Below are 21,012 nucleotides of genomic sequence, written 5' to 3' on the forward strand. Positions count from 1 at the left end.
CAGCAGCAGCGTCCACAGCAGCAACAACACTCAACAGCCGCTTGGGGCCTGGACGGCAGTTTGGAGCAGGGCCGCGAAGGAACGGCGGCTGCCCAATGCGCCGATCGTGCTGCAGGACCCGTTGGACCTCCCTCTCCCTCAAAACATCCACCTGCCATTCCTATCATCATTCCCCGTGTGAGTCGTCTTCGTTTGTTCTGTCCTGGGTATAATTAAGTCTGTTTAGATAAGCTAGCGATTTTCACTGTGTCTCTAAAAGCTTCTGTATATTATTTTATTATCTTTCCTCCTCCTTGGTTTCTTTGAGCCTGTACATAGTAAATAAATTTAGTAGTATTTTCAACCTTTTGTCTTCTTCTTCTTCCTTTTCTTCACATCCGTCGTTTTAGTCTTTTCCATATTGAATAGCTGTGGCGCGATACGGCCAACGTCGGGTGAATCGGGTGAATCGGGGAAACTGTTAGGCCGCGGTGCCTCCGCTCAGCAAACAACATCCTTAACCGCGGACCGTAACAGTATCATGAAAAATACGAGTATCATGAACAAAAAGACTGAGGAGGATTGTATATTAGTTGTGCATTGTGATATATTTAAAATTCATTGTTTACTGTGAACAAATGGGCTAATGTGCACTTGGCACAAAATTGTTGGCACAACTTGGCACACAAAGGATGTGCACATTCACAAGCTGTAGGATATTGCCTGAACATGAACAACTTTTTCTAGTTGTGCTGCAGTGAACTGGTACCTATTCGGAAGTCATCAGATCCTTGTGTTACCATCTCTGAAAGATATTGAAATAAGTCTCAAATGGAAACATTCGGCCTGCATAAGCCCATTTGTTCTGGGTCCACAATGAATGACTGACACCATTTAGCCTGTCCTAATTCTGTCATATATTTCTGCCATTGGCAACGTGTTTTATTCTGTGTAAATTGTCACTTAACATTACCTGAATGGAGAAAATCACCATTGGGCATCCAGAATATTTTTGTTTTGGATGTGTATAGTTGCTTGTGCCTGGTCCATGTGACTAGTCGGTGACTGACAATGAATGACATGACTCGTTCCTTATATGTGTGCCAAGTTTGAATAGGATCTGTAAATGCATGTCTGAGAAATGTTTGAAGACGTGTTCAAGACTGTTTGTTTTTCGACTAAAATGGCCGCTAGTGTAACAGTCAGCCATCTTTAATGAGATTGCAAAATAGTGAGTTATGCCATTATACGTGTTTGCCATTATGTACTGTGCTTCTGCCAAGTTTCAACTAACTTGGATCATGCATGTCCGATAAATTATTGGTGACATGCTTAAGTAACAAAATTGCCGCCAGATGACCATCTTGGATTTGATCTGGAAAATAAACTTTCGACATACGTAAGCCATCATCCTTTATCTGTGTGCCAAGTTTGAACAACACTGGTAAATTCGTGTCCGAGAAATGGTTGAGGACGTGTTCAACATCGGGGTTTTTTTTTAATGGCGTAGCCCATCGGGCGAAGCCGTCTGGAACAGTGTTTGTCCGTCCGTATGTATGTATGTCCCCTAAAACGTATACCAATCGGAGCCGAGGATATGGTCACATGACAGGGTGATGTGATTACGTCTGATGTCATTATGGCGTACGTGGCTGCCTCTCCACACTCCGCCATTTTGATGTACAGTGCATTCAGAAAGTATTCAGACCCCTTCACTTTTTTCACATTTTGTTATGTTGCAGCCTTATGCTGAAATAGTTTAAATTCATTTTTTCCCTAATCAATCTGCACTCAATACCCCATAATGACATAGAGAAAACAGGATTTTAGAAAGTTTTGCAAATTTATTAAAAAGAAAAAACTGAAATATCACATTGACATAAGTATTCATACCCCTTGCTATGACACTTGAAATTTAGCTCAGATGCCTCCCATTTCTCTTGATCATCTTTGAGATGTTTCTACACCTTGATTGGAGTCCACCTGTGGTAAATTCAATTGATTGGACATGATTTGGAAAGGCACACACCTGTCCATATAAGGTCTCACGGCTGACAATGCATATCAGAGCAAAAACCAAGCCATGAGGTCGAAGGAATTTCCTGCAGAGCTCAGAGACAGGATTGTGTCGAGGCACAGATCTGGGGAAGCCTACAAAAAAAAAAAAATCTGCTGCATTGAAGGTTCCCAAGAGCACAGTGGCCTCCATAATTCTTAAATGGAAGAAGTTTGGAACAACCAGGACTTCCTAGAGCTGGCCGCCCGGCCAAACTGAGCAATCGGGGGAGAAGTGCCTTCGTAATAGAGGTGACCAAGAACCCGATGGTCACTCTGGCTGAGCTCCAGAGATCCTGTGTGGAGATGGGAGAAACTTCCAGAAGGACAACCATCACTGCAACACTCCACCAATCTGGGCTTTATGGCAGAGTGGCCAGACGGAAGCCAAACAGTTCAATCTTGGTTTCATCAGACCACAGAATCTTGTTTCTCACAGTCTGAGAGTCCTTTAGGTGCTTTTTTGCAAACTTCAAGCGGGCTTTCATGTGTCTTTCACTGAGGAGAGGTTTCCGTCACGTTTTCGAACGCAACATCGCGTTTTCGAAAAATGTTAAATTTTTTTTTTTGTCTGAGATAAAATACGCGCTAGGGGAAAAACCGCCGGCCAGCACGTAGTGGCGGACGTGAACAGCATAGTTGAGTGAGTGGGTGATCCCGAAGAGTATGGAAGTGAGCCGGAGATAGAGGGATTAGAGGATAGGAGTGGAACTTTCCCCCGTCCCGAGCATTAGTCCACCCGCCTCCCCTACCAGGGAGCCGGGGACAATGGTAACGGACCTGAACGCTTTCCAGGCCATGTTTGCAACATTAATGTGTGAAATGAAGGGAATGAATAATAAAATGGATGCCCGGAGTGAAGTCGGTCCATCCCATATTCCCAGGACGAGATTGGGGTGACCGAGGGGACCCTTACCACGAACCACAATTGGGTACAAGAGGCTCCGAAACTGGATGCCCAGCAGGGGGGGTGTTTTGGCCCCCCGCTGGACTCGGACATGGAAGAGTCGGGAGATAGAGCCTTGGGAAAACTGGTCCCCATAGAGAATTTGGAACAGCTTCAGGGAGGGGCAGAAGCACCCGAAGAAGGGGTTGTTACCTGCAGCTGCGGTTTGGCACGCGAGACCAAAATTTTTAAAAGTAAAATTTAATTGAAATTTAAATGGGAATTCGATTTGGAACAGCATTGCAGGGAGTTGGTCCCTGGTCTGCGGAATTTGGACCGAGGGAGGTCATTGGGGTCGGCCTCATGGGAAATTGCCCCATTTGGAAATTGGTTTATGCCAGCCAGCTGGGGGACTGAGCTGGCAGGATGTGGATGTGGGATCCAGTCATGGGTGGCATGGTACGACCTGGACCCCACGGAGGGTCTGGTGGAGTGCGGCGTCCCAGGTCCATCGGGGCGTTGCCCGAGCGAGTGTCTTGGGCCGGCAGGGTCACCGGACCCTGGTGGGGGTTAAGACCTCCTTGGGTGCCTGAGGTCGTTTCTCACAGGTACCTGGGATGGTGTATTATGAGGACCACGAGGGGGAGGTGGTGTAGGTCGCGCTTTTGTAACGTGTTACAAAACTCATGTCACATTTACAATGGCTTGAGAAAATATTCACACCCCTTGACGTTTTTCACATTTTGTTGTGTTTCAGTCTGATATTAAAATGGATTAAATAAATATTATTTTCTTGTCACTAATATTTCCATAATACCTCATAATGTCAAAATGGATTTTTTTTTAGAATTTTTTAAACAAAATAATTAAAAATGAAAAGCTGAAATGTCTTGAATCAAGTATTCAACCCCTTTGATATAACACTCCAAATTTAGCTCGGTTGCATCCATTTTCCTTTGTTCATCTTTCAATTTCCTTTATTCATCTTTCAATTTCCTTTTTTCATCTTTCAATTTCCTTTATTCAAGTTTTGTGATCTGATGAGAGAAAATTCAACTCTTTGGTCTGCATGCAAAGCACTATGTCTGACAGAAACAGAACACAGCTCATCACCCATCTAACACCATCCCTACCGTGAAGCATGGTGGTGGCAGCATCATGCTATGAGGATGCTTTTCAGCAGCAGGGACTTGGAGACTTGTAAGGATGGAGGGAACAATGAATGGAGCCAAATACAGGCAAATCCTTAGGGAGAACCTGCTTCAGAGTGCAAAAAGACCTTAGACTATAGCAAAGATTTACATTCCAACAGGACAATGGCCCCAAGCACACAACCAAAGCAACACTGGAATGGCTTCAGAACGACATGAATGTGAAGTCCTTGAGTGGCACAGCTAAAGCTCAGACTTGAATCCCATTGAGAATATGTGAAAAGACTTGAAAATTGCTGTTCACCGATGCTCCCCATCCAACTTGACAGAGCTTGAGCAAATCTGCAAGGAAGAATCGGAGAAACTCCCCAAATCCAAATTTGCAAATCTTATACAGGCATACCCAAGAAGACTTGAAGCTGTAATCACTGCCAAAGACACTTTGACTCAGGGGGCTGAATACTGTTACGTGTGTGGGAGTAGGTAATGAAATACCTTGGTCGAGGTAGGATTGTATGGAGTAGTGTGCTCCAAATGTCGCAAAGAAGAAACCATGTATTTAAGTCAGGGCTGGATGTCCTGTAAGCGTTATGTGTCTCCATGCGAGGGGTGGCGCTATGCTAATTAGTTAGGGCATATGGATAAAATTCACAGTGTGTAATTCCCCTTGTGATTTTTCAACTTCGTTCTTATAAAGCACACTCGGTTAGCCATGCGATCGGCACATAATTATAATAACTTCATTGCCGACGGTACCCAGACACGACTACACCTCCCAGCTGAATCTTCTTGATGGGCGCCAAGTGTGGCCGTGAAGCCACGCCCTGAAGGACGATTGGTTGGGATGATTCGATGGCACTCAGTGATTGGAGCGTGGGTGACGTCAGAGAGAATGTTCGAGACAATCGGAACAAAAATGGAAAGCACCACCTTTTTCGCTCTCTCTGTCCTGGGGTTCGTGACCTGTGGTCGCAGTTTGTGCCCTTTCTGTCCCGGGCTGGTCGCAGGCGGTCGCATTCGCGCTCTCTCTTTGTTCCTGGCTGCGTGGAAGGCGGAACCATTTTTTTCTCTCTCCCTGTGCCCTCGACAGAGGCGGCTGTGCATGGAGGTGTGCATGCTAGTGAAGCGAGTGGCAGAGCCCGGTGGATCGCGACGATCGGAGGAGGTTGGGAGTTTGGCCATCGCTCCGTGGGTCGGTGGCTAATACGGGCGCGCCATCCCGAGCGTTCCCGCGCAAGGCCTCGGAGACCCAATCGACGGCCGCCAGGGTTCGAGGGTCGTGTGAGGGAGACCAGACCAGCCAACACACCACATCACATTTGATGTTGTTTATTTCTCCGTGTCTGTATACGAGTCTGAGTGGAGGGTCCCTCATTTAGGAATTCGATTTTACCTTACCCTTCATTGTTTTGTTATCCTGGGATATATTGTCATTAAACCATTATTTGTTGCATTTTAATTGTTGTATTGTTGATTTGCCTGTCTTGTACGTTTATTTGTTGTGGGGATCGGTTAACCCCCTGTGTGCAGTCCGTCTGTGCACGTAAGGACCTCGCTACCCTCCACCCCCCATTCATGCAAAAGGTACCGCCATCAATTGGGTATACGCCTCGGAGTTAAAGCTCGTTTTGGTCATTTGTCACCCTGAGGTCTTCACTACAGGGTAGAAGTGGCAATACTTATGCAAAACATTTTTTCATTCCACTTTGACATCATGGGTTATTGAGTGTAGATCAGTGACAAAGAAATCTCAATTTCATCCATTTTAAATTCAGGCTGTAACACAAGGAAATGTAAAAAAACAAAAGTCAAAGGGTGTGAATACTTTCTGAAGGCACTGTACTTTATTGTGGCACACCTATTTTACCTTCTTCAATCTGCATGATAACTATGGGGTCAATTTCATCTTGTGTAATACGATATATTCATGGATATCGGGTGGCAACAAAATGTTTCATTTTCAAAAATGTTGAATTTTCTTTCTTCCTCTCTCATTTTAAAAACATGTTGTTATCACATATTTATTAACATATCCACGATTTATCAGTCTTGTCCGGAACATCACTCAAATCGCCAAAACAAATGTGCCCCATCGTCTTTGAATTGGCTGACATGATCCCATCCCCATCCGGGCATATTTTTATGAAGAAAACAATTTTATGTGGCAAAACTACTATCATGAGGCATTCCCTTTACGTTGTACATCAAAACAAACGACTTAACCTGCCGTTCACAAGTTGTCTGAAATCGACTTGTACTTGTCCCAGGATACTGGACAGGTGATTTTCTTTTTTCCTGGAACATGTGATCATGAAATTGACCACAATTATTCAGATGCGGTCACATTTAACAGGTGGATGCTGTTTTCAGATGGTTATCAAAATAAAATTCCTGTGTGCATTACAGAAAATAGTTGGTAGTCAGAAATGAGAGTTGGTAGTTCATTAATGGGGGGGTCTTTCAAGCAAGGATTCCTGCACTGCTTTCTATTTTGGGTTGGCACCCCAGCATCACACAGGTCTCTCCTTTAATCTTTTAACAAAAAATATCTTTATTTAACTAAAAAGAATATAAATATAATAAAATAAATTTTAATAAAATAAAATAAAATAAGAAATTAAATATTGTTGCGGATCCCGGGTTCGTCGATGTACTAAGGGGGGTTTAGGCCCTGCTCCCCCTCAAACTCCGGGTCCACTAAGGCCGCCGACCACAACTACTAAACTCGTGGTTGACAGATTGCGAGGCAACTCCAGCCATCGAACCCACAGCTGCGCGTGGAAGGGTTAACGGTCACAATCCGAATACCTTCGGACACACGCAGCCGTGAGAACGGGGACTGAACCCCGCACAAGTCCACTTCTTCCTGACGCCCGAGCTGTTGTGCGTCGCGTGACCTGTGCCGTTACACTATCGGATCCGATTGAGCGGTTTTAATTCGGGCGATGCTAGGTCAATGGATGGGAAATGACAATGACGGCCAGGTTGGAAGTACCAAACACAATATTTATTTACAGGTATGTACAGAACAGAGACAAAGCAGAGAATCTTAATAGCCTTACCTAGACTCCCAGACAAGGGCCCTCATTCATTCCGGGAAGAGGGTAATGCACAGGGAAGCGCGGCCGCTTCGTGCAGCTCGCCTGGATGGGCTTGGTCATGCAGCTTGTCCGGATGGGCTTGGTCGTGCAGCTTGTGCGAATTGGCTTGGTTGTGCAGCTCGTGCGAATGGGCTTCGTCATGCAGCTCGTGCGAATGGGCTTGGTTGTGCAGCTCGCCCGGATGAGCTTGGTGGACGAAAGCCCCAGGAATCGCTCCAACCCAAGGCGCCAACAGCCGGAGACGATCGTGGCAGGGACGAAGAGCAATGATGAACCAGGAGCAGGACCGAGAGGACCGATCAGGATAGCAGGAGCCCAGCGAGATTTTTATAACACCCCAACCCCTGGCTGAATGTTCCATGGGTCTCAATGGGCACCGGGGGTCACGTGACGTGACAGCTCCTCATTGGCCATCCTCGGCCACTCACCCATGCCTCCCCTTTAGCTCCCATTGGTTGCTCGCTGCTCCTCCTCCCAGGAATGTCTCGTTCCTCCTTCGGGGAAGGTTTTATTCCTCTTTCAGGCCTGCAGGGCCTAGTCTAGTCCCATGACGAGGCACTTTAGGCTTCAACGAGGCCTACAGTCATCCTGCCTGACCCAACGCATTATTTGTTTTCTTTCTAAACACTGGAAAGGGCCTATGCTTTACATTTAATAAGAAATAACTAACTATAGGAGGCTACATGTTGTGGTGTAACTAACTATAGGGGGGTTGCTTTTATTCGCAAAACCGCAACAACATTTAACTTGAAATCTTAATATTATTGGAATCTCCTACAATGAGGCTGATGCTCAACACACATTGCACACATGTCGGCGACTTTTATGTTTACTTTTGTATTTTATATATTTTCGCCTTTCTTCTGGTTTCGCTCCCTCTGCTCTCTGAACTCTCCGGCACTCCCAAGCAACTCCAGCATGCAATAGTTCTCTCGATCAGCAACCCTCTTTTGGTTCAACTTCCAAAATCCAGGCTTACATGCACACCTCAACATATTGTTCCTCTATATTCCCATATGTGTAACTGCCTTCCTGAGGCTCTTCAATCCTATTATTTCCTCCAGGGCTTCAAGCAGTTGGTGCACCCCCATCTCATGTCATCCCACATCTTTACCGACAATATTTTCTACCTCCACTGACTCTACCTAACCCAGACCTCTTACTTCCTGATTACTGTGTTTCCTCCCCTCCCTTTCCTCTGTATACCTGTTTGTCCATTTCCATACTTATTGCATACAACTGTGGCCCCACAGCACCACCCTCTACTCTCTTCATTGCCTTTTTGCCCTTTCTCACTTCAGTCATTGGTGAGAAAAGATTAACACAGATGTTCATGGTTATTGACTGATTCCCATGAGTTTAAGTGACTATTTAAACTGGGATTTGTTTGCAACTGTCAAAAATGACTGGTTCCTTCTCCATTTGCAGCAGAGGCCTGTGCAGCAATCCCTGAGCGAGGCACTGTGCCGCGAGTCCCATTGGAAGTGCCTAGTGCTGTCTTTGCTCATGTATGGCTGTTTAGGTGCCCTCAGCTGGTGCCAACTTACCAAGGTATGGCTTCACTTTGTTCGTGCTAAATGACCAAGCGGCGGTCAAAGGGCTTGAATGATTTTATGCTTAAAAAGTCTGCTCGACTCACTATTTCTATTTTTTTACAGTCCAAAATGCATATTATTTCACCACTAATATTCTGATTGGTTGTTGCCATCTGGATCATGGTACTTCGGTGGGCCTCTTTTACATTTCTTTACGAACCCTTATGAACACATCCTTATTGCATGTCATGTGCAGAAGTTCCTCCATGAGCCATGGATCACTTCCAAAAAGATGCCGTTTAATGTCAACTTCACATTTCCTTTCTATGATGTTTCAATAATTCAAAAAGAGCTGCGATGCCATTTTGTTGACAGGATGAACGACATGTTCAATCATGTGGCAACAAATATCCTCTTCTCGCCAACAAATAATGACATAAGGAAAGCAAATTGATAAAATGTCAGAGTTGTTCATTCAAAACGCAATATTATATTCAATCATTATAGCTCTGTAACAAAACAACTACTGCTACTGCTGTAACGTACAGGGTCTTTAATGTAATGTACAGGGTGTTTTTGGCCCCATCTTTCAATGGTGAATAATCACTTAAAATTTTCATATCCAGATCTTCACCAAAATCTAATCAATTCGTCCTCGTCACATGCCCAACCTGTCCACCAAGTTTCGTCCAAATCAGTCCATAACCTTTTGAGATGTCGTGCTCACGGACAGATAGACACACAGACAGGGGGTGTAAACATAACCTCCGTTCACCTTTGATGGCGGAGCTAACTACCCTTTTATGGACCCGAACATACACTCTCATACGCTCACACACACACCAACCAGGCAGGAATGTTAAAGTTCTCAAGTATCTTTGAAAGGAACAACATGCAGAGCAGAGCAGCGCCAATCCATAGCAGGAAGAGGTCACGATACAGGAAAGAGTCCTTGGCAGAAGGTGAGCCTCCTGCTCCACGGATGTTCCTGGCAAAAAAAAGACAGAATGGTGCACCTCAGGATCTTAAATAGTACCCACTTCCCCTCTTCCGACTCTTCTTCCCCCTCACGTGATGCAGCACGGCCAATGAGATGGCCTCTTCTCGCCACGGGCCCAACCAGGACATGGCCCACGGCTTCGGTCGATATTATGCCATGTCGCTAGAGCAGTGTCAGTTTCCCCCAAGTGGCCCTGCCCCAGGGTTCACATTGAAGGCAGAGGAAGTTACATCATGTCCTTGGGCCCACAGTGACACCGAAGGGGGAAGAGGGAAATGTGGGGGAGGAAGTGAGCGAGCTTTGTGCTCTGGGCTGGGTGACTTCATACTAATTACCCTCTCAGGATCCCTTCACCTTATCTTGCCTGGCCCACGCCGGTTCAGACAGGAAGGAAAGATCACGTGACACCCTTATTCTAGATACCACTACCACAAAAAACACCATCTTCTCAAGGCGTAAAAAACATGAAGTCTTTGCTACCGGTTAAAAAAAAATCTATCCGACATGAGCACACAATCCACGGTAAGGCCTTCCGCAACCTATCCACCACGTACCCCACACAGGTAACAATACCTAACAACTAATCCCAACAGACAACCGGTCATGTAATTGTACCTTTGAGTGTTAAGGAAGGGAATTGTTTTTTTAGTGTTGTTCCACTCCAATTTACAAGCATTTCCTCTTGACACGAATGACGAATTACTGCGGTAATGAAATTGCATTAACGGTTTGGAATAAGCCCAGATTATTAATGGACTGCCGATTTTGGCCTTGATGTTGCATGCACTCTTCTAGCTTTAGAGCTTTCAATCGATTCGGGATTGCATTTGAGCCGAGCTCGTTCGGATGTGAAATGTGCAAATGTACCCTGTGCTGCTTTTCTCTCTGCTGCTCACCTGCACCTGTTCTTCCTTCCTTTTCTTTTTCTTTCATCATTCCTGCTCCATTACAACTCGTTTGTCCCACCCACTTCCTTATTCCTTATAATTGGTGCCTAAACTTTCATTTGCTTTCCCCCCGGGAATGCTGCATACTTGCTTTCAATTATCCCCCTTCTTTTTTGTTTTATGCTTCACTTTTCTTTTACTTTCATCATTCCTGCTGCATTACAACTCGTTTGTCCTACCCACTTCCTTATTCCTTATAATTGGTGCCTAAACTTTCATTTGCTTTCCCCCCGGGAATGCTGCATACTTGCTTTTGATTATTCGCCTTCTTTTTTGTTTTATGCTTCACTTTTCTTTTGCTTTCATCATTCCTGCTGCATTACAACTCGTTTGTCCTACCCACTTCCTTATTCCTTATAATTGGTGCCTAAACTTTCATTTGCTTTTCCCCCGGGAATGCTGCTCACTTGCTTTTGATTATTCGCCTTCTTTTTTGTTTTATGCTTCACTTTTCTTTTTCTTTCATCATTCCTGCTGCATTACAACTCGTTTGTCCTACCCACTTCCTTCTTCCTTATAATTGGTGCCTAAACTTTTATTTGCTTTTCCCCCGGGAATGCTGTTTACTTGCTTTTGATTATCCCCTTTCTTTTTTGTTTTATGCTTCACTTTTCTTTTTCTTTCATCATTCCTGCTGCATTACAACTCGTTTGTCCTACCCACTTCCTTCTTCCTTATAATTGGTGCCTAAACGTTCATTTGCTTTTCCCCCGGGAATGCTGCATACTTGCTTTTGATTATCCCCCTTCTTTTTTGTTTTATGCTTCACTTTTATTTTTCTTTCATCATTCCTGCTGCATTACAACTCGTTTGTCCTACCCACTTCCTTGTTCCTTATAATTGGTGCCTAAACCTCAATTTGATTTCCCCCCGGGAATGCTGCTCACTTGCTTTCAATTATCCCCCTTCTTTTTTGTTTTATGCTTCACTTTTCTTTTTCTTTCATCATTCCTGCTGCATTACAACTCGTTTGTCCTACCCACTTCTTTATTCATTATAATTGGTGCCTAAACTTTCATTTGCTTTTCCCCCGGGAATGCTGTTTACTTGCTTTTGATTATCCCCCTTCTTTTTTGTTTTATGCTTCACTTTTCTTTTTCTTTCATCATTCCTGCTGCATTACAACTCGTTTGTCCTACCCACTTCCTTCTTCCTTATAATTGGTGCCTAAACTTTCATTTGCTTTCCCCCCGGGAATGCTGCATACTTGCTTTTGATTATCCGCCTTCTTTTTTGTTTTATGCTTCACTTTTCTTTTTCTTTCATCATTCCTGCTCCATTACAACTCGTTTGTCCTACCCACTTCCTTCTTCCTTATAATTGGTGCCTAAACTTTCATTTGCTTTCCCCCCGGGAATGCTGCATACTTGCTTTTGATTATCCGCCTTCTTTTTTGTTTTATGTTTCACTTTTCTTTTTCTTTCATCATTCCTGCTCCATTACAACTCGTTTCTGCTCGTTACATTCCTGCTAAACGGTGGTTTATTCCTGCTCCATTACAACTCGTTTGTCCTACCCACTTCTTTATTCCTCATAATTGGTGCCTAAACTTTCATTTGCTTTCCCCCCGGGAATGCTGCATACTTGCTTTCAATTATCCCCCTTCTTTTTTGTTTTATGCTTCACTTTTCTTTTACTTTCATCATTCCTGCTGCATTACAACTCGTTTGTCCTACCCACTTCCTTATTCCTTATAATTGGTGCCTAAACTTTCATTTGCTTTCCCCCCGGGAATGCTGCATACTTGCTTTTGATTATCCGCCTTCTTTTTTGTTTTATGCTTCACTTTTCTTTTGCTTTCATCATTCCTGCTGCATTACAACTCGTTTGTCCTACCCACTTCCTTATTCCTTATAATTGGTGCCTAAACCTCAATTTGCTTTCCCCCCGGGAATGCTGCATACTTGCTTTTGATTATCCCCCTTCTTTTTTGTTTTATGCTTCACTTTTCTTTTTCTTTCATCATTCCTGCTGCATTACAACTCGTTTGTCCTACCCACTTCCTTATTCCTTATAATTGGTGCCTAAACCTCAATTTGCTTTCCCCCCAGGAATGCTGCATACTTGCTTTTGATTATTCGCCTTCTTTTTTGTTTTATGCTTCACTTTTCTTTTTCTTTCATCATTCCTGCTCCATTACAACTCGTTTGTCCTACCCACTTCCTTCTTCCTTATAATTGGTGCCTAAACTTTTATTTGCTTTTCCCCCGGGAATGCTGTTTACTTGCTTTTGATTATCCCCTTTCTTTTTTGTTTTATGCTTCACTTTTCTTTTTCTTTCATCATTCCTGCTGCATTACAACTCGTTTGTCCTACCCACTTCCTTCTTCCTTATAATTGGTGCCTAAACGTTCATTTGCTTTTCCCCCGGGAATGCTGCATACTTGCTTTTGATTATCCCCCTTCTTTTTTGTTTTATGCTTCACTTTTATTTTTCTTTCATCATTCCTGCTGCATTACAACTCGTTTGTCCTACCCACTTCCTTGTTCCTTATAATTGGTGCCTAAACCTCAATTTGATTTCCCCCCGGGAATGCTGCTCACTTGCTTTCAATTATCCCCCTTCTTTTTTGTTTTATGCTTCACTTTTCTTTTGCTTTCATCATTCCTGCTGCATTTCAACTCGTTTGTCCTACCCACTTCCTTGTTCCTTATAATTGGTGCCTAAACTTTCATTTGCTTTCCCCCCAGGAATGCTGCATACTTGCTTTTGATTATTCGCCTTCTTTTTTGTTTTATGCTTCACTTTTCTTTTTCTTTCATCATTCCTGCTCCATTACAACTCGTTTGTCCTACCCACTTCCTTATTCCTTATAATTGGTGCCTAAACTTTTATTTGCTTTTCCCCCGGGAATGCTGCATACTTGCTTTTGATTATCCCCCTTCTTTTTTGTTTTATGCTTCACTTTTCTTTTTCTTTCATCATTCCTGCTCCATTACAACTCGTTTGTCCTACCCACTTCCTTATTCCTTAAAATTGGTGCCTAAACTTTTATTTGCTTTTCCCCCGGGAATGCTGCTTACTTGCTTTTGATTATCCCCTTTCTTTTTTTGTTTTATGCTTCACTTTTCTTTTTCATTCATCATTCCTGCTCCATTACAACTCGTTTGTCCTACCCACTTCCTTCTTCCTTATAATTGGTGCCTAAACGTTCATTTGCTTTTCCCCCGGGAATGCTGCATACTTGCTTTTGATAATCCGCCTTCTTTTTTGTTTTATGCTTCACTTTTCTTTTTCTTTCATCATTCCTGCTGCATTACAACTCATTTGTCCTACCCACTTCCTTCTTCCTTATAATTTGTGCCTAAACCTATCTTTGCTTTCCCCCCGAGAATGCTGCTTACTTGCTTTCAATTATCCCCCTTCTTTTTTGTTTTATGCTTCACTTTTCTTTTACTTTCATCATTCCTGCTGCATTACAACTCGTTTGTCCTACCCACTTCTTTATTCATTATAATTGGTGCCTAAACTTTCATTTGCTTTTCCCCCGGGAATGCTGTTTACTTGCTTTTGATTATCCCCCTTCTTTTTTGTTTTATGCTTCACTTTTCTTTTTCTTTCATCATTCCTGCTGCATTACAACTCGTTTGTCCTACCCACTTCCTTCTTCCTTATAATTGGTGCCTAAACTTTCATTTGCTTTCCCCCCGGGAATGCTGCATACTTGCTTTTGATTATCCGCCTTCTTTTTTGTTTTATGCTTCACTTTTCTTTTTCTTTCATCATTCCTGCTCCATTACAACTCGTTTGTCCTACCCACTTCCTTCTTCCTTATAATTGGTGCCTAAACTTTCATTTGCTTTCCCCCCGGGAATGCTGCATACTTGCTTTTGATTATCCGCCTTCTTTTTTGTTTTATGTTTCACTTTTCTTTTTCTTTCATCATTCCTGCTCCATTACAACTCGTTTCTGCTCGTTACATTCCTGCTAAACGGTGGTTTATTCCTGCTCCATTACAACTCGTTTGTCCTACCCACTTCTTTATTCCTCATAATTGGTGCCTAAACTTTCATTTGCTTTCCCCCCGGGAATGCTGCTTACTTGCTTTTGATTATCCGCCTTCTTTTTTGTTTTATGCTTCACTTTTTTTTTCTTCTTTTTTTTTGTATACAAGTATCGAGGCTCGTGAAAGAGCGAACATTAATCACACAGAAAGACAAACAGACACATTAAAACAAATAACATCGGGAGCGGTAGACAAGATGGGGAGAGAGGGGGAAGGACACAAACACAACATTTGAGAGCAGGGACCGAGAGATATGGAGACATCGAGAGATCTGTGGGAGGGAGAGGGCTTTGGGGGGAGGCATGTGAAAGGGGGGGGGGGGAGGCATGTGAAGGGGCGGGGGGTGGGAGAGGTATAAACATATGGACATTGCCAGGATTTCCAGGAAAGAAGTTGGAATTTCAAACAAGGTGGATCTGGGGTGAATTAGTGGGGGTAGAAAAGATCAAGGTTATGGATGGGGGAAGATAAGAGATGGTGGTGAACAGCTGTTTTAAAGACCTGGAGGGAGGAGAGGGATTGAAGGGAGTGTGGGAGTTTGTTCCACAGGCGGGAGAAAAGAGGAATGAAAGAGTGAAGGTGAGCAGAGAGCCGAGATTTCGGCAGTTTAACCATCAGAGGGTTGCTGGCAGATCTTGTGCGACCTGTAGGAATATTTGGGGGACAGAGCACAGAGAGAGCTGGGGGAGCAAGGCCGGAGAGGAGTCGGTAGAAGACAGAAAGACCACCTACCTGCCTGCGGTGAGTGAGTGAAAGGCCCTCAGAGATAGCTTCGTCGTGGGAGATTCCAACGATTTTGAAAGCTTTGGATTCAACAGCGTGAAGCTGAGCCAGGTGTGAGGCAGGAGCACCAGCCCATAGGGGAGAACAGTATTCCATTGAGCTGCGGATGAAAGCCTTGTATGTGGTGAAGAGCTCAGGTGTGCCGAGGAAGGACTTCGCACGACGGAGGATGCCCAGTCGGCGACTGGCTTTGGAGGCCAGCTTGGAAATGTGGTTTTCCCAAGAAAGATCATGGCAGATAGTGAGACTCAAAAGCTTGAGCGACAGAACTTCTTGGAGAGGATTGTTGAGAAAGTAGATGGGAGGGTTGTCCAGTCGATCTTTTCGGAGAGACATAGTAAGAGAGTGAGATTTGTCAGGATTGAAAGACATGTTCCACTTGTTTGACCAGTCTGTGATTTTGTCCAGGTCTTCAGAGAGTGAGGAGGCTGCAGACTGCCAATCTGAGGGAAGAGGAATGGAGCGGCAGAGAGTGGAGTCATCAGCAAAGAGATAGAGAGGATTTTCCAGAGAGTCGGAGAGATCATTGATAAAGACCAGAAAAAGCACAGGGCCCAGCACACTTCCTTGGGGAACTCCAGCCTGAACAGGAAGGGGAGATGAGAGAAATCCATTCAGGGCCACACGTTGACTACGACCAGAGAGGAAGTCCGCAAGCCATGCATGGAGATTTCCATGGATACCATAGGAGGAGAGTTTGGTGAGCAGAGCTGGGTGCCAGACCGTATCAAAGGCCCATGATATGTCAAGGGAGACAGCTCTGATTTCCTGTTTGGCATTGAGGACCTCCATCCATTGTTGAGACAGCAGAAGCAGCATGTCCAGAGTAGAGTGACCTGGTCTGAAACCAAATTGATGATCAGAGATCAAGCCATTGGAGAAGAGGAAAGATTTCATATCCGAAGCAATGATGGATTCCATGACTTTGCTGATAATTGGGAGCAGGCTGATTGGTCTGTAGTTGCAAGGATCTGTTTTTGCACCTTTTTTGTGTAAAGCGGTAATGTTAGCTGATTTCCAGGATGCTGGCAGATGACCTTGAGCAAAAGATAGGGTGAAAAGAACAGAGAGAGGGTGAGATAGAGCGGCAGAGCAGGATTTTAGGACCCGTGGGCTGATGCCGTCTGGTCCAGTTGCAGAATCAGAGTCGAGGTTTGACAAAAACTCCTCCACCTTGTCAGGAGAGAAGGACACAGAGTCCAGGAGCAGTTGGGTTCGACTGGGAAAGGTGGGAACAGAGAGAGATGGGTTTGGGACTAAGGATTTTGAGGCGAACACAGAGTTGAGGCATTCGGCTTTGTCATGTGCGATGTCAACTGTGTGGCCATTTGAGGTAAGGGAGGGGTTGGAGGGGGAACAAACACCAGAAACGGATTTGACCAGACGCCACCAGGATTTGGAGGAAGGAGACAGGTTTGAAAGTTCATTCTTGAATGAGGAGAGATAGTGCTTCCTGGCACTCCTGAGGGTAGACACACACTTGTTCCGAGCTTGGTGGAAGGAACTGAGATTGCCTTCAGTTGGATTAGCCTTCCAAGAGGCAAAGGCAAGTTGTTTCAGGGCAACTGCCTCACCACAAGATTCAGTGTACCATGGACGGGAGGAAGGGTAAGACAATTGAAGGCGAGATGGGATAAATCTGTGCATGAGCGAGATCAGTTTGCTTTGGAAGAATTCCCAGGAAGAATTGATGTCAGAGGCAGTGGAGATGGGAGACCAATCCAGACGATTGATGGCTGCTTGAAGACCGTCCCAGTCGGCCTGAGTGAAATGCCAGACTCGTCGACGCTGAGGAGGCTCTCTGAGAATGGCCAGAGAGATGTCCACTTTGACAAGCACATGATCAGAAGAACCGATTGGAGCAGAAGAAGAGCAGCAGACATTAGCAGGGAAGTTTGTCATAACCAAGTCTAGAAGAGAAGATACTCCATTGGCTGAGATCCGGGTCGGGAAATTGACAGATTGTGTCAATCCCAGTGAGTCACAGAAGTCCTTTGCTGAGGTGCCATGACTGGTGAGAGAGGAACCCACACCCAACCAGGTGGCCTGATGACAGTTGAAGTCACCACATATGAGGAAGAGAGAGTTGGGATGAGTGGATAGAAGTTGGTCCATGTTGTCAGACAGTGAAATGTAGATGGAGTCATCACTGTTTGGGGGACGGTACAGAACACATATGAACAAAGGGTGGGAGCGGAGAGGAAGCCGTAACCAGAGGTACTCCTGCGGGTGAGGAGGAAAGAGGGCAGTGCAAGGAGAGTGAGGAAGAGAGTTTTTGACAAAGATAGCCACCCCACCACCATGCCGAGGCTCAGGTCTATCATACCGGAGGAGGGAGTAACCAGGAAGAGATATTAAGGAATCAGAGACATCTTGAAGGAGGAAAGTCTCTGTTAAGCAGATCAAGTCTGGATTGTCAGAAGCAACCTGTATGGAGAGATCAGTCAGGTTTGAGCGAAGGCCCCGGATGTTTGAGGTCCATACCGTTAATGAAGAGAGAGGGGGAGCATCGGGTACAGGACAGGGGAGGGGAGGAGTAGGGTAAGATGAAGGATGAGAGGGGGAGGTAGGGAGAGCAGTTGATAGTGTGTCAGATGTTGCAGAAGAGTTCCAAGAAAGGGAAGGATGAGGAGGATGAAAGGTTTGATGGTGAAGGGATGAGGCACAGTGAGGGGTTGTTTGAGGGGGGGCAGAGGAAAGTAGAAGGTTTGGGGGGGGTGGAGGTATGAGATAGAAGGGAGACGAAGTGGGGAGGAGGCAGCTTGGAGGAGGAGGGGGGAGGAGGGAGAATTGGAGAGGAATGGTATGGGGGGAGAATTGAATGGGAAGGATTGGGGGGGAGTTTTGAAGGGGAGGAGTGAGGGGGGAGTTTAGGAGGGGAGGGGCAAGGGGGGAGTTTTGGAGGGAAGGGGCAAGGGGGAAGTTTAGAAGTGGAGGGGCAAGGGGGGAGTTTAGGAGTGTAGGGGCAAGGGGGGGGATTTGGAGGGGAGGAGCAAGGGGGGAGTTTAGGAGGGGAAGGGCAAGGGGGGAGATCAGGAGTGGAGGGGCAAGGGGGGGGATTAGGAGGGGAGGGGCAAAGGGGGAGTTTAGGAGGGGAGGGGCAAGGGGGGAGTTCAGGAGTGGAGGGGCAAGGGGGGAGTTTAAGAGTGGAGGGGCAAGGGGGTAGTTTAGGAGTGTAGGTGCAAGGGGGGGGGATTTGGATGGGAGGGGCAAGAGGGGAGTTTAGAAAGTGGATGATTAATGAAAGACGAACATTGATAACAAATTGGGTTTGTTGTGATTTTCAAGTTAGCAATCCGATTCAGAACGATGGAGGAGGGATGGAATGAATGTGAATTTAGACCATGTAGTGAGGGAGACGTATAAGATATTGAATTTCTTTTTTTTGAAGTGGAATGAGTTGGAGAGGAAATTGAGAAAAGCCTTTTAAATAGGAAGAAAAACAGCGTGTTGTAATATACCACTGAATAAAACACAGAAGGGGAAAGGTTAAACATATTTAAATAATATTTAAACAGAACTGTGAACAATCTTATATGCACAAAAATACCAACGGGGGGAGAGCCGAGAGGGACCACCACGAGTCACGTGAACAGGGCAAATGGTGGATGGCAAGGAGATAATGGGGGCGGGGCGAACAGCACACCTGGACAGAAAATACAGGATGAGACAACAGTTCACGTGGAGAAAATAAAATAAATGTTTTTGTTATTTTTGGTGGGGGGGGGGGGGGATTTAGAACGTTAGACAGAGTATTATGTTCGGGGTAGAAGGGAAAAAACCAAGAGCCAAGCAAAACACGCTTAAGTTAACAAAACACCGACGGGGGTACAACTACAAGGCCACACACGAGGAGCAGAACACGATTAATTAATTACGAGTTACAGGAAATTCAAACCAAAACTAACTATAATCAAACAATATCGCATGGACGATAAAATAACGAGTTGAAATTTGACAATCTATCTGGGGAAATGGGGGAGAAACACGTGGTCGAAGAACGAACAAACGAATAAGAATGAATAAACGAATGAGCACAGAGAAGGTAATGTCTTTTTTTTTTTGTTTTTTTGAGTTGAGATTTACATAAGGAAGTCGGCTTTGGGGTGGAAAGACTGCGAAAACAGAGAACGAAAGTTATTGGATCACAAACGACGGACTGCTGAGAGAAAAACAAAGCCTCAAGGTTGTACAGTGTACACTGTACAAGGCCTCAAGACGACACGAATTAACACGATTTTCAATACAGGTATGAAAGATTTGCACCGAAAATCTTTGTCGGGACAATATACGTACATACACCATAAAATAAATAGTTTTAACGAAAATACAAAAGGGGAACAATTACTTAACTTCGATTTCGATGGAGAGCGTGTGGAGCTGCGAAAAAACGAACCCTCGCCAGCAAGACCGGAAACGGAAGTTTTGCTTTCATCATTCCTGCTGCATTTCAACTCGTTTCTCCTACCCACTTCCTTCTTCCTTATAATTGGTGCCTAAACTTGAATTTGCTTTCCCCCCGGGAATGCTGCTTACTTGCTTTTATTTATCCCCCTTCTTTTTTGTTTTATGCTTCACTTTTCTTTTTCTTTCATCATTCCTGCTGCATTACAACTCATTTGTCCTACCCACTTCCTTCTTCCTTATAATTTGTGCCTAAACCTATCTTTGCTTTCCCCCCGGGGAATGCTGCTTACTTGCTTTCAATTACCCCCCTTCTTTTTTGTTTTATGCTTCACTTTTCTTTTACTTTCATCATTCCTGCTGCATTACAACTCGTTTGTCCTACCCACTTCCTTATTCCTTATAATTGGTGCCTAAACTTTCATTTGCTTTTCCCCCGGGAATGCTGTTTACTTGCTTTTGATTATCCGCCTTCATTTTTGTTTTCTTCACGATGCTTCACTTTTCTTTTTCGCTTGTACTTGTTGTCTTGCCTGCCAACCCTCACACTGTCGTCGGCACCAAGGTTACTACATACCCATTTGACGGAACTTTCCACGCCGGCCGGTCCCTCGCCTACCAGCACAGCCCCTGCTCGAGCGGCTACATCTACATCCCGCTCGCCTTTCTTCTCATGCTCTACGTGGTGTACCTCGTGGAATGCTGGCACTGCTTCGCTCATGGGCAGACGCAACAGCGTGCGGAGACCGATGGAGTGTATGAGCGTGTGCAACATATGCAAACGGCCACGCCTTGCATCTGGTGGAAAGCCATCAGCTACCACTACGTGCGCCGCACACGCCAAGTTACACGTTATAGGAATGGAGATGCCTATACCACCACACAGGTATAAATGGCCGTTGCAAATAAGGGGCAATCGGTCATGATCACTACTCCTAGCTCACATAACACCGTTGGGCCAACGTTGGCATTTGGTCAATTGGTCGTAAGCGCATTGTTGACGCCGGGGTGACGTTGCCTATTGGTTGTAATCGCTACGTCTATTTTTCCAACGTTGGCCTAACGTTAACTATTGGTTGCGATTGCGACGTCTATTTTCCAACGTTGGCCTGACGTTAACTATTGGTTGCGATTGCGACGTCTATTTTCCAACGTTGGCCTGAC

At 44.9% G+C, this 21,012-nt stretch overlaps 1 protein-coding gene across 2 annotated transcripts in view; it reads left to right on the plus strand.

The window, feature by feature from the left end:
* The window catches only part of LOC137436938 (transmembrane protein 151B-like), a 62,583-nt gene that overhangs the window by 31,492 nt on the left and 10,079 nt on the right, over positions 1–21,012 (plus strand). The window contains exons 3-4 of one of the 2 annotated variants that reach the window (XM_068131177.2): positions 8,601–8,723; positions 20,414–20,734. In XM_068131177.2, coding sequence (XP_067987278.1) covers positions 8,601–8,723; positions 20,414–20,734 — 444 coding nt within the window. The remainder of the gene's footprint in view (positions 1–8,600; positions 8,724–20,413; positions 20,735–21,012) is intronic. The other variant, XM_078787066.1, reaches the window with a different exon arrangement.

This window comes from Myxine glutinosa, chromosome 11 (genome assembly GCF_964187855.1).
Source record: "Myxine glutinosa chromosome 11, kmMyxGlut1.1, whole genome shotgun sequence".
NCBI lineage: Eukaryota > Metazoa > Chordata > Myxini > Myxiniformes > Myxinidae > Myxine > Myxine glutinosa.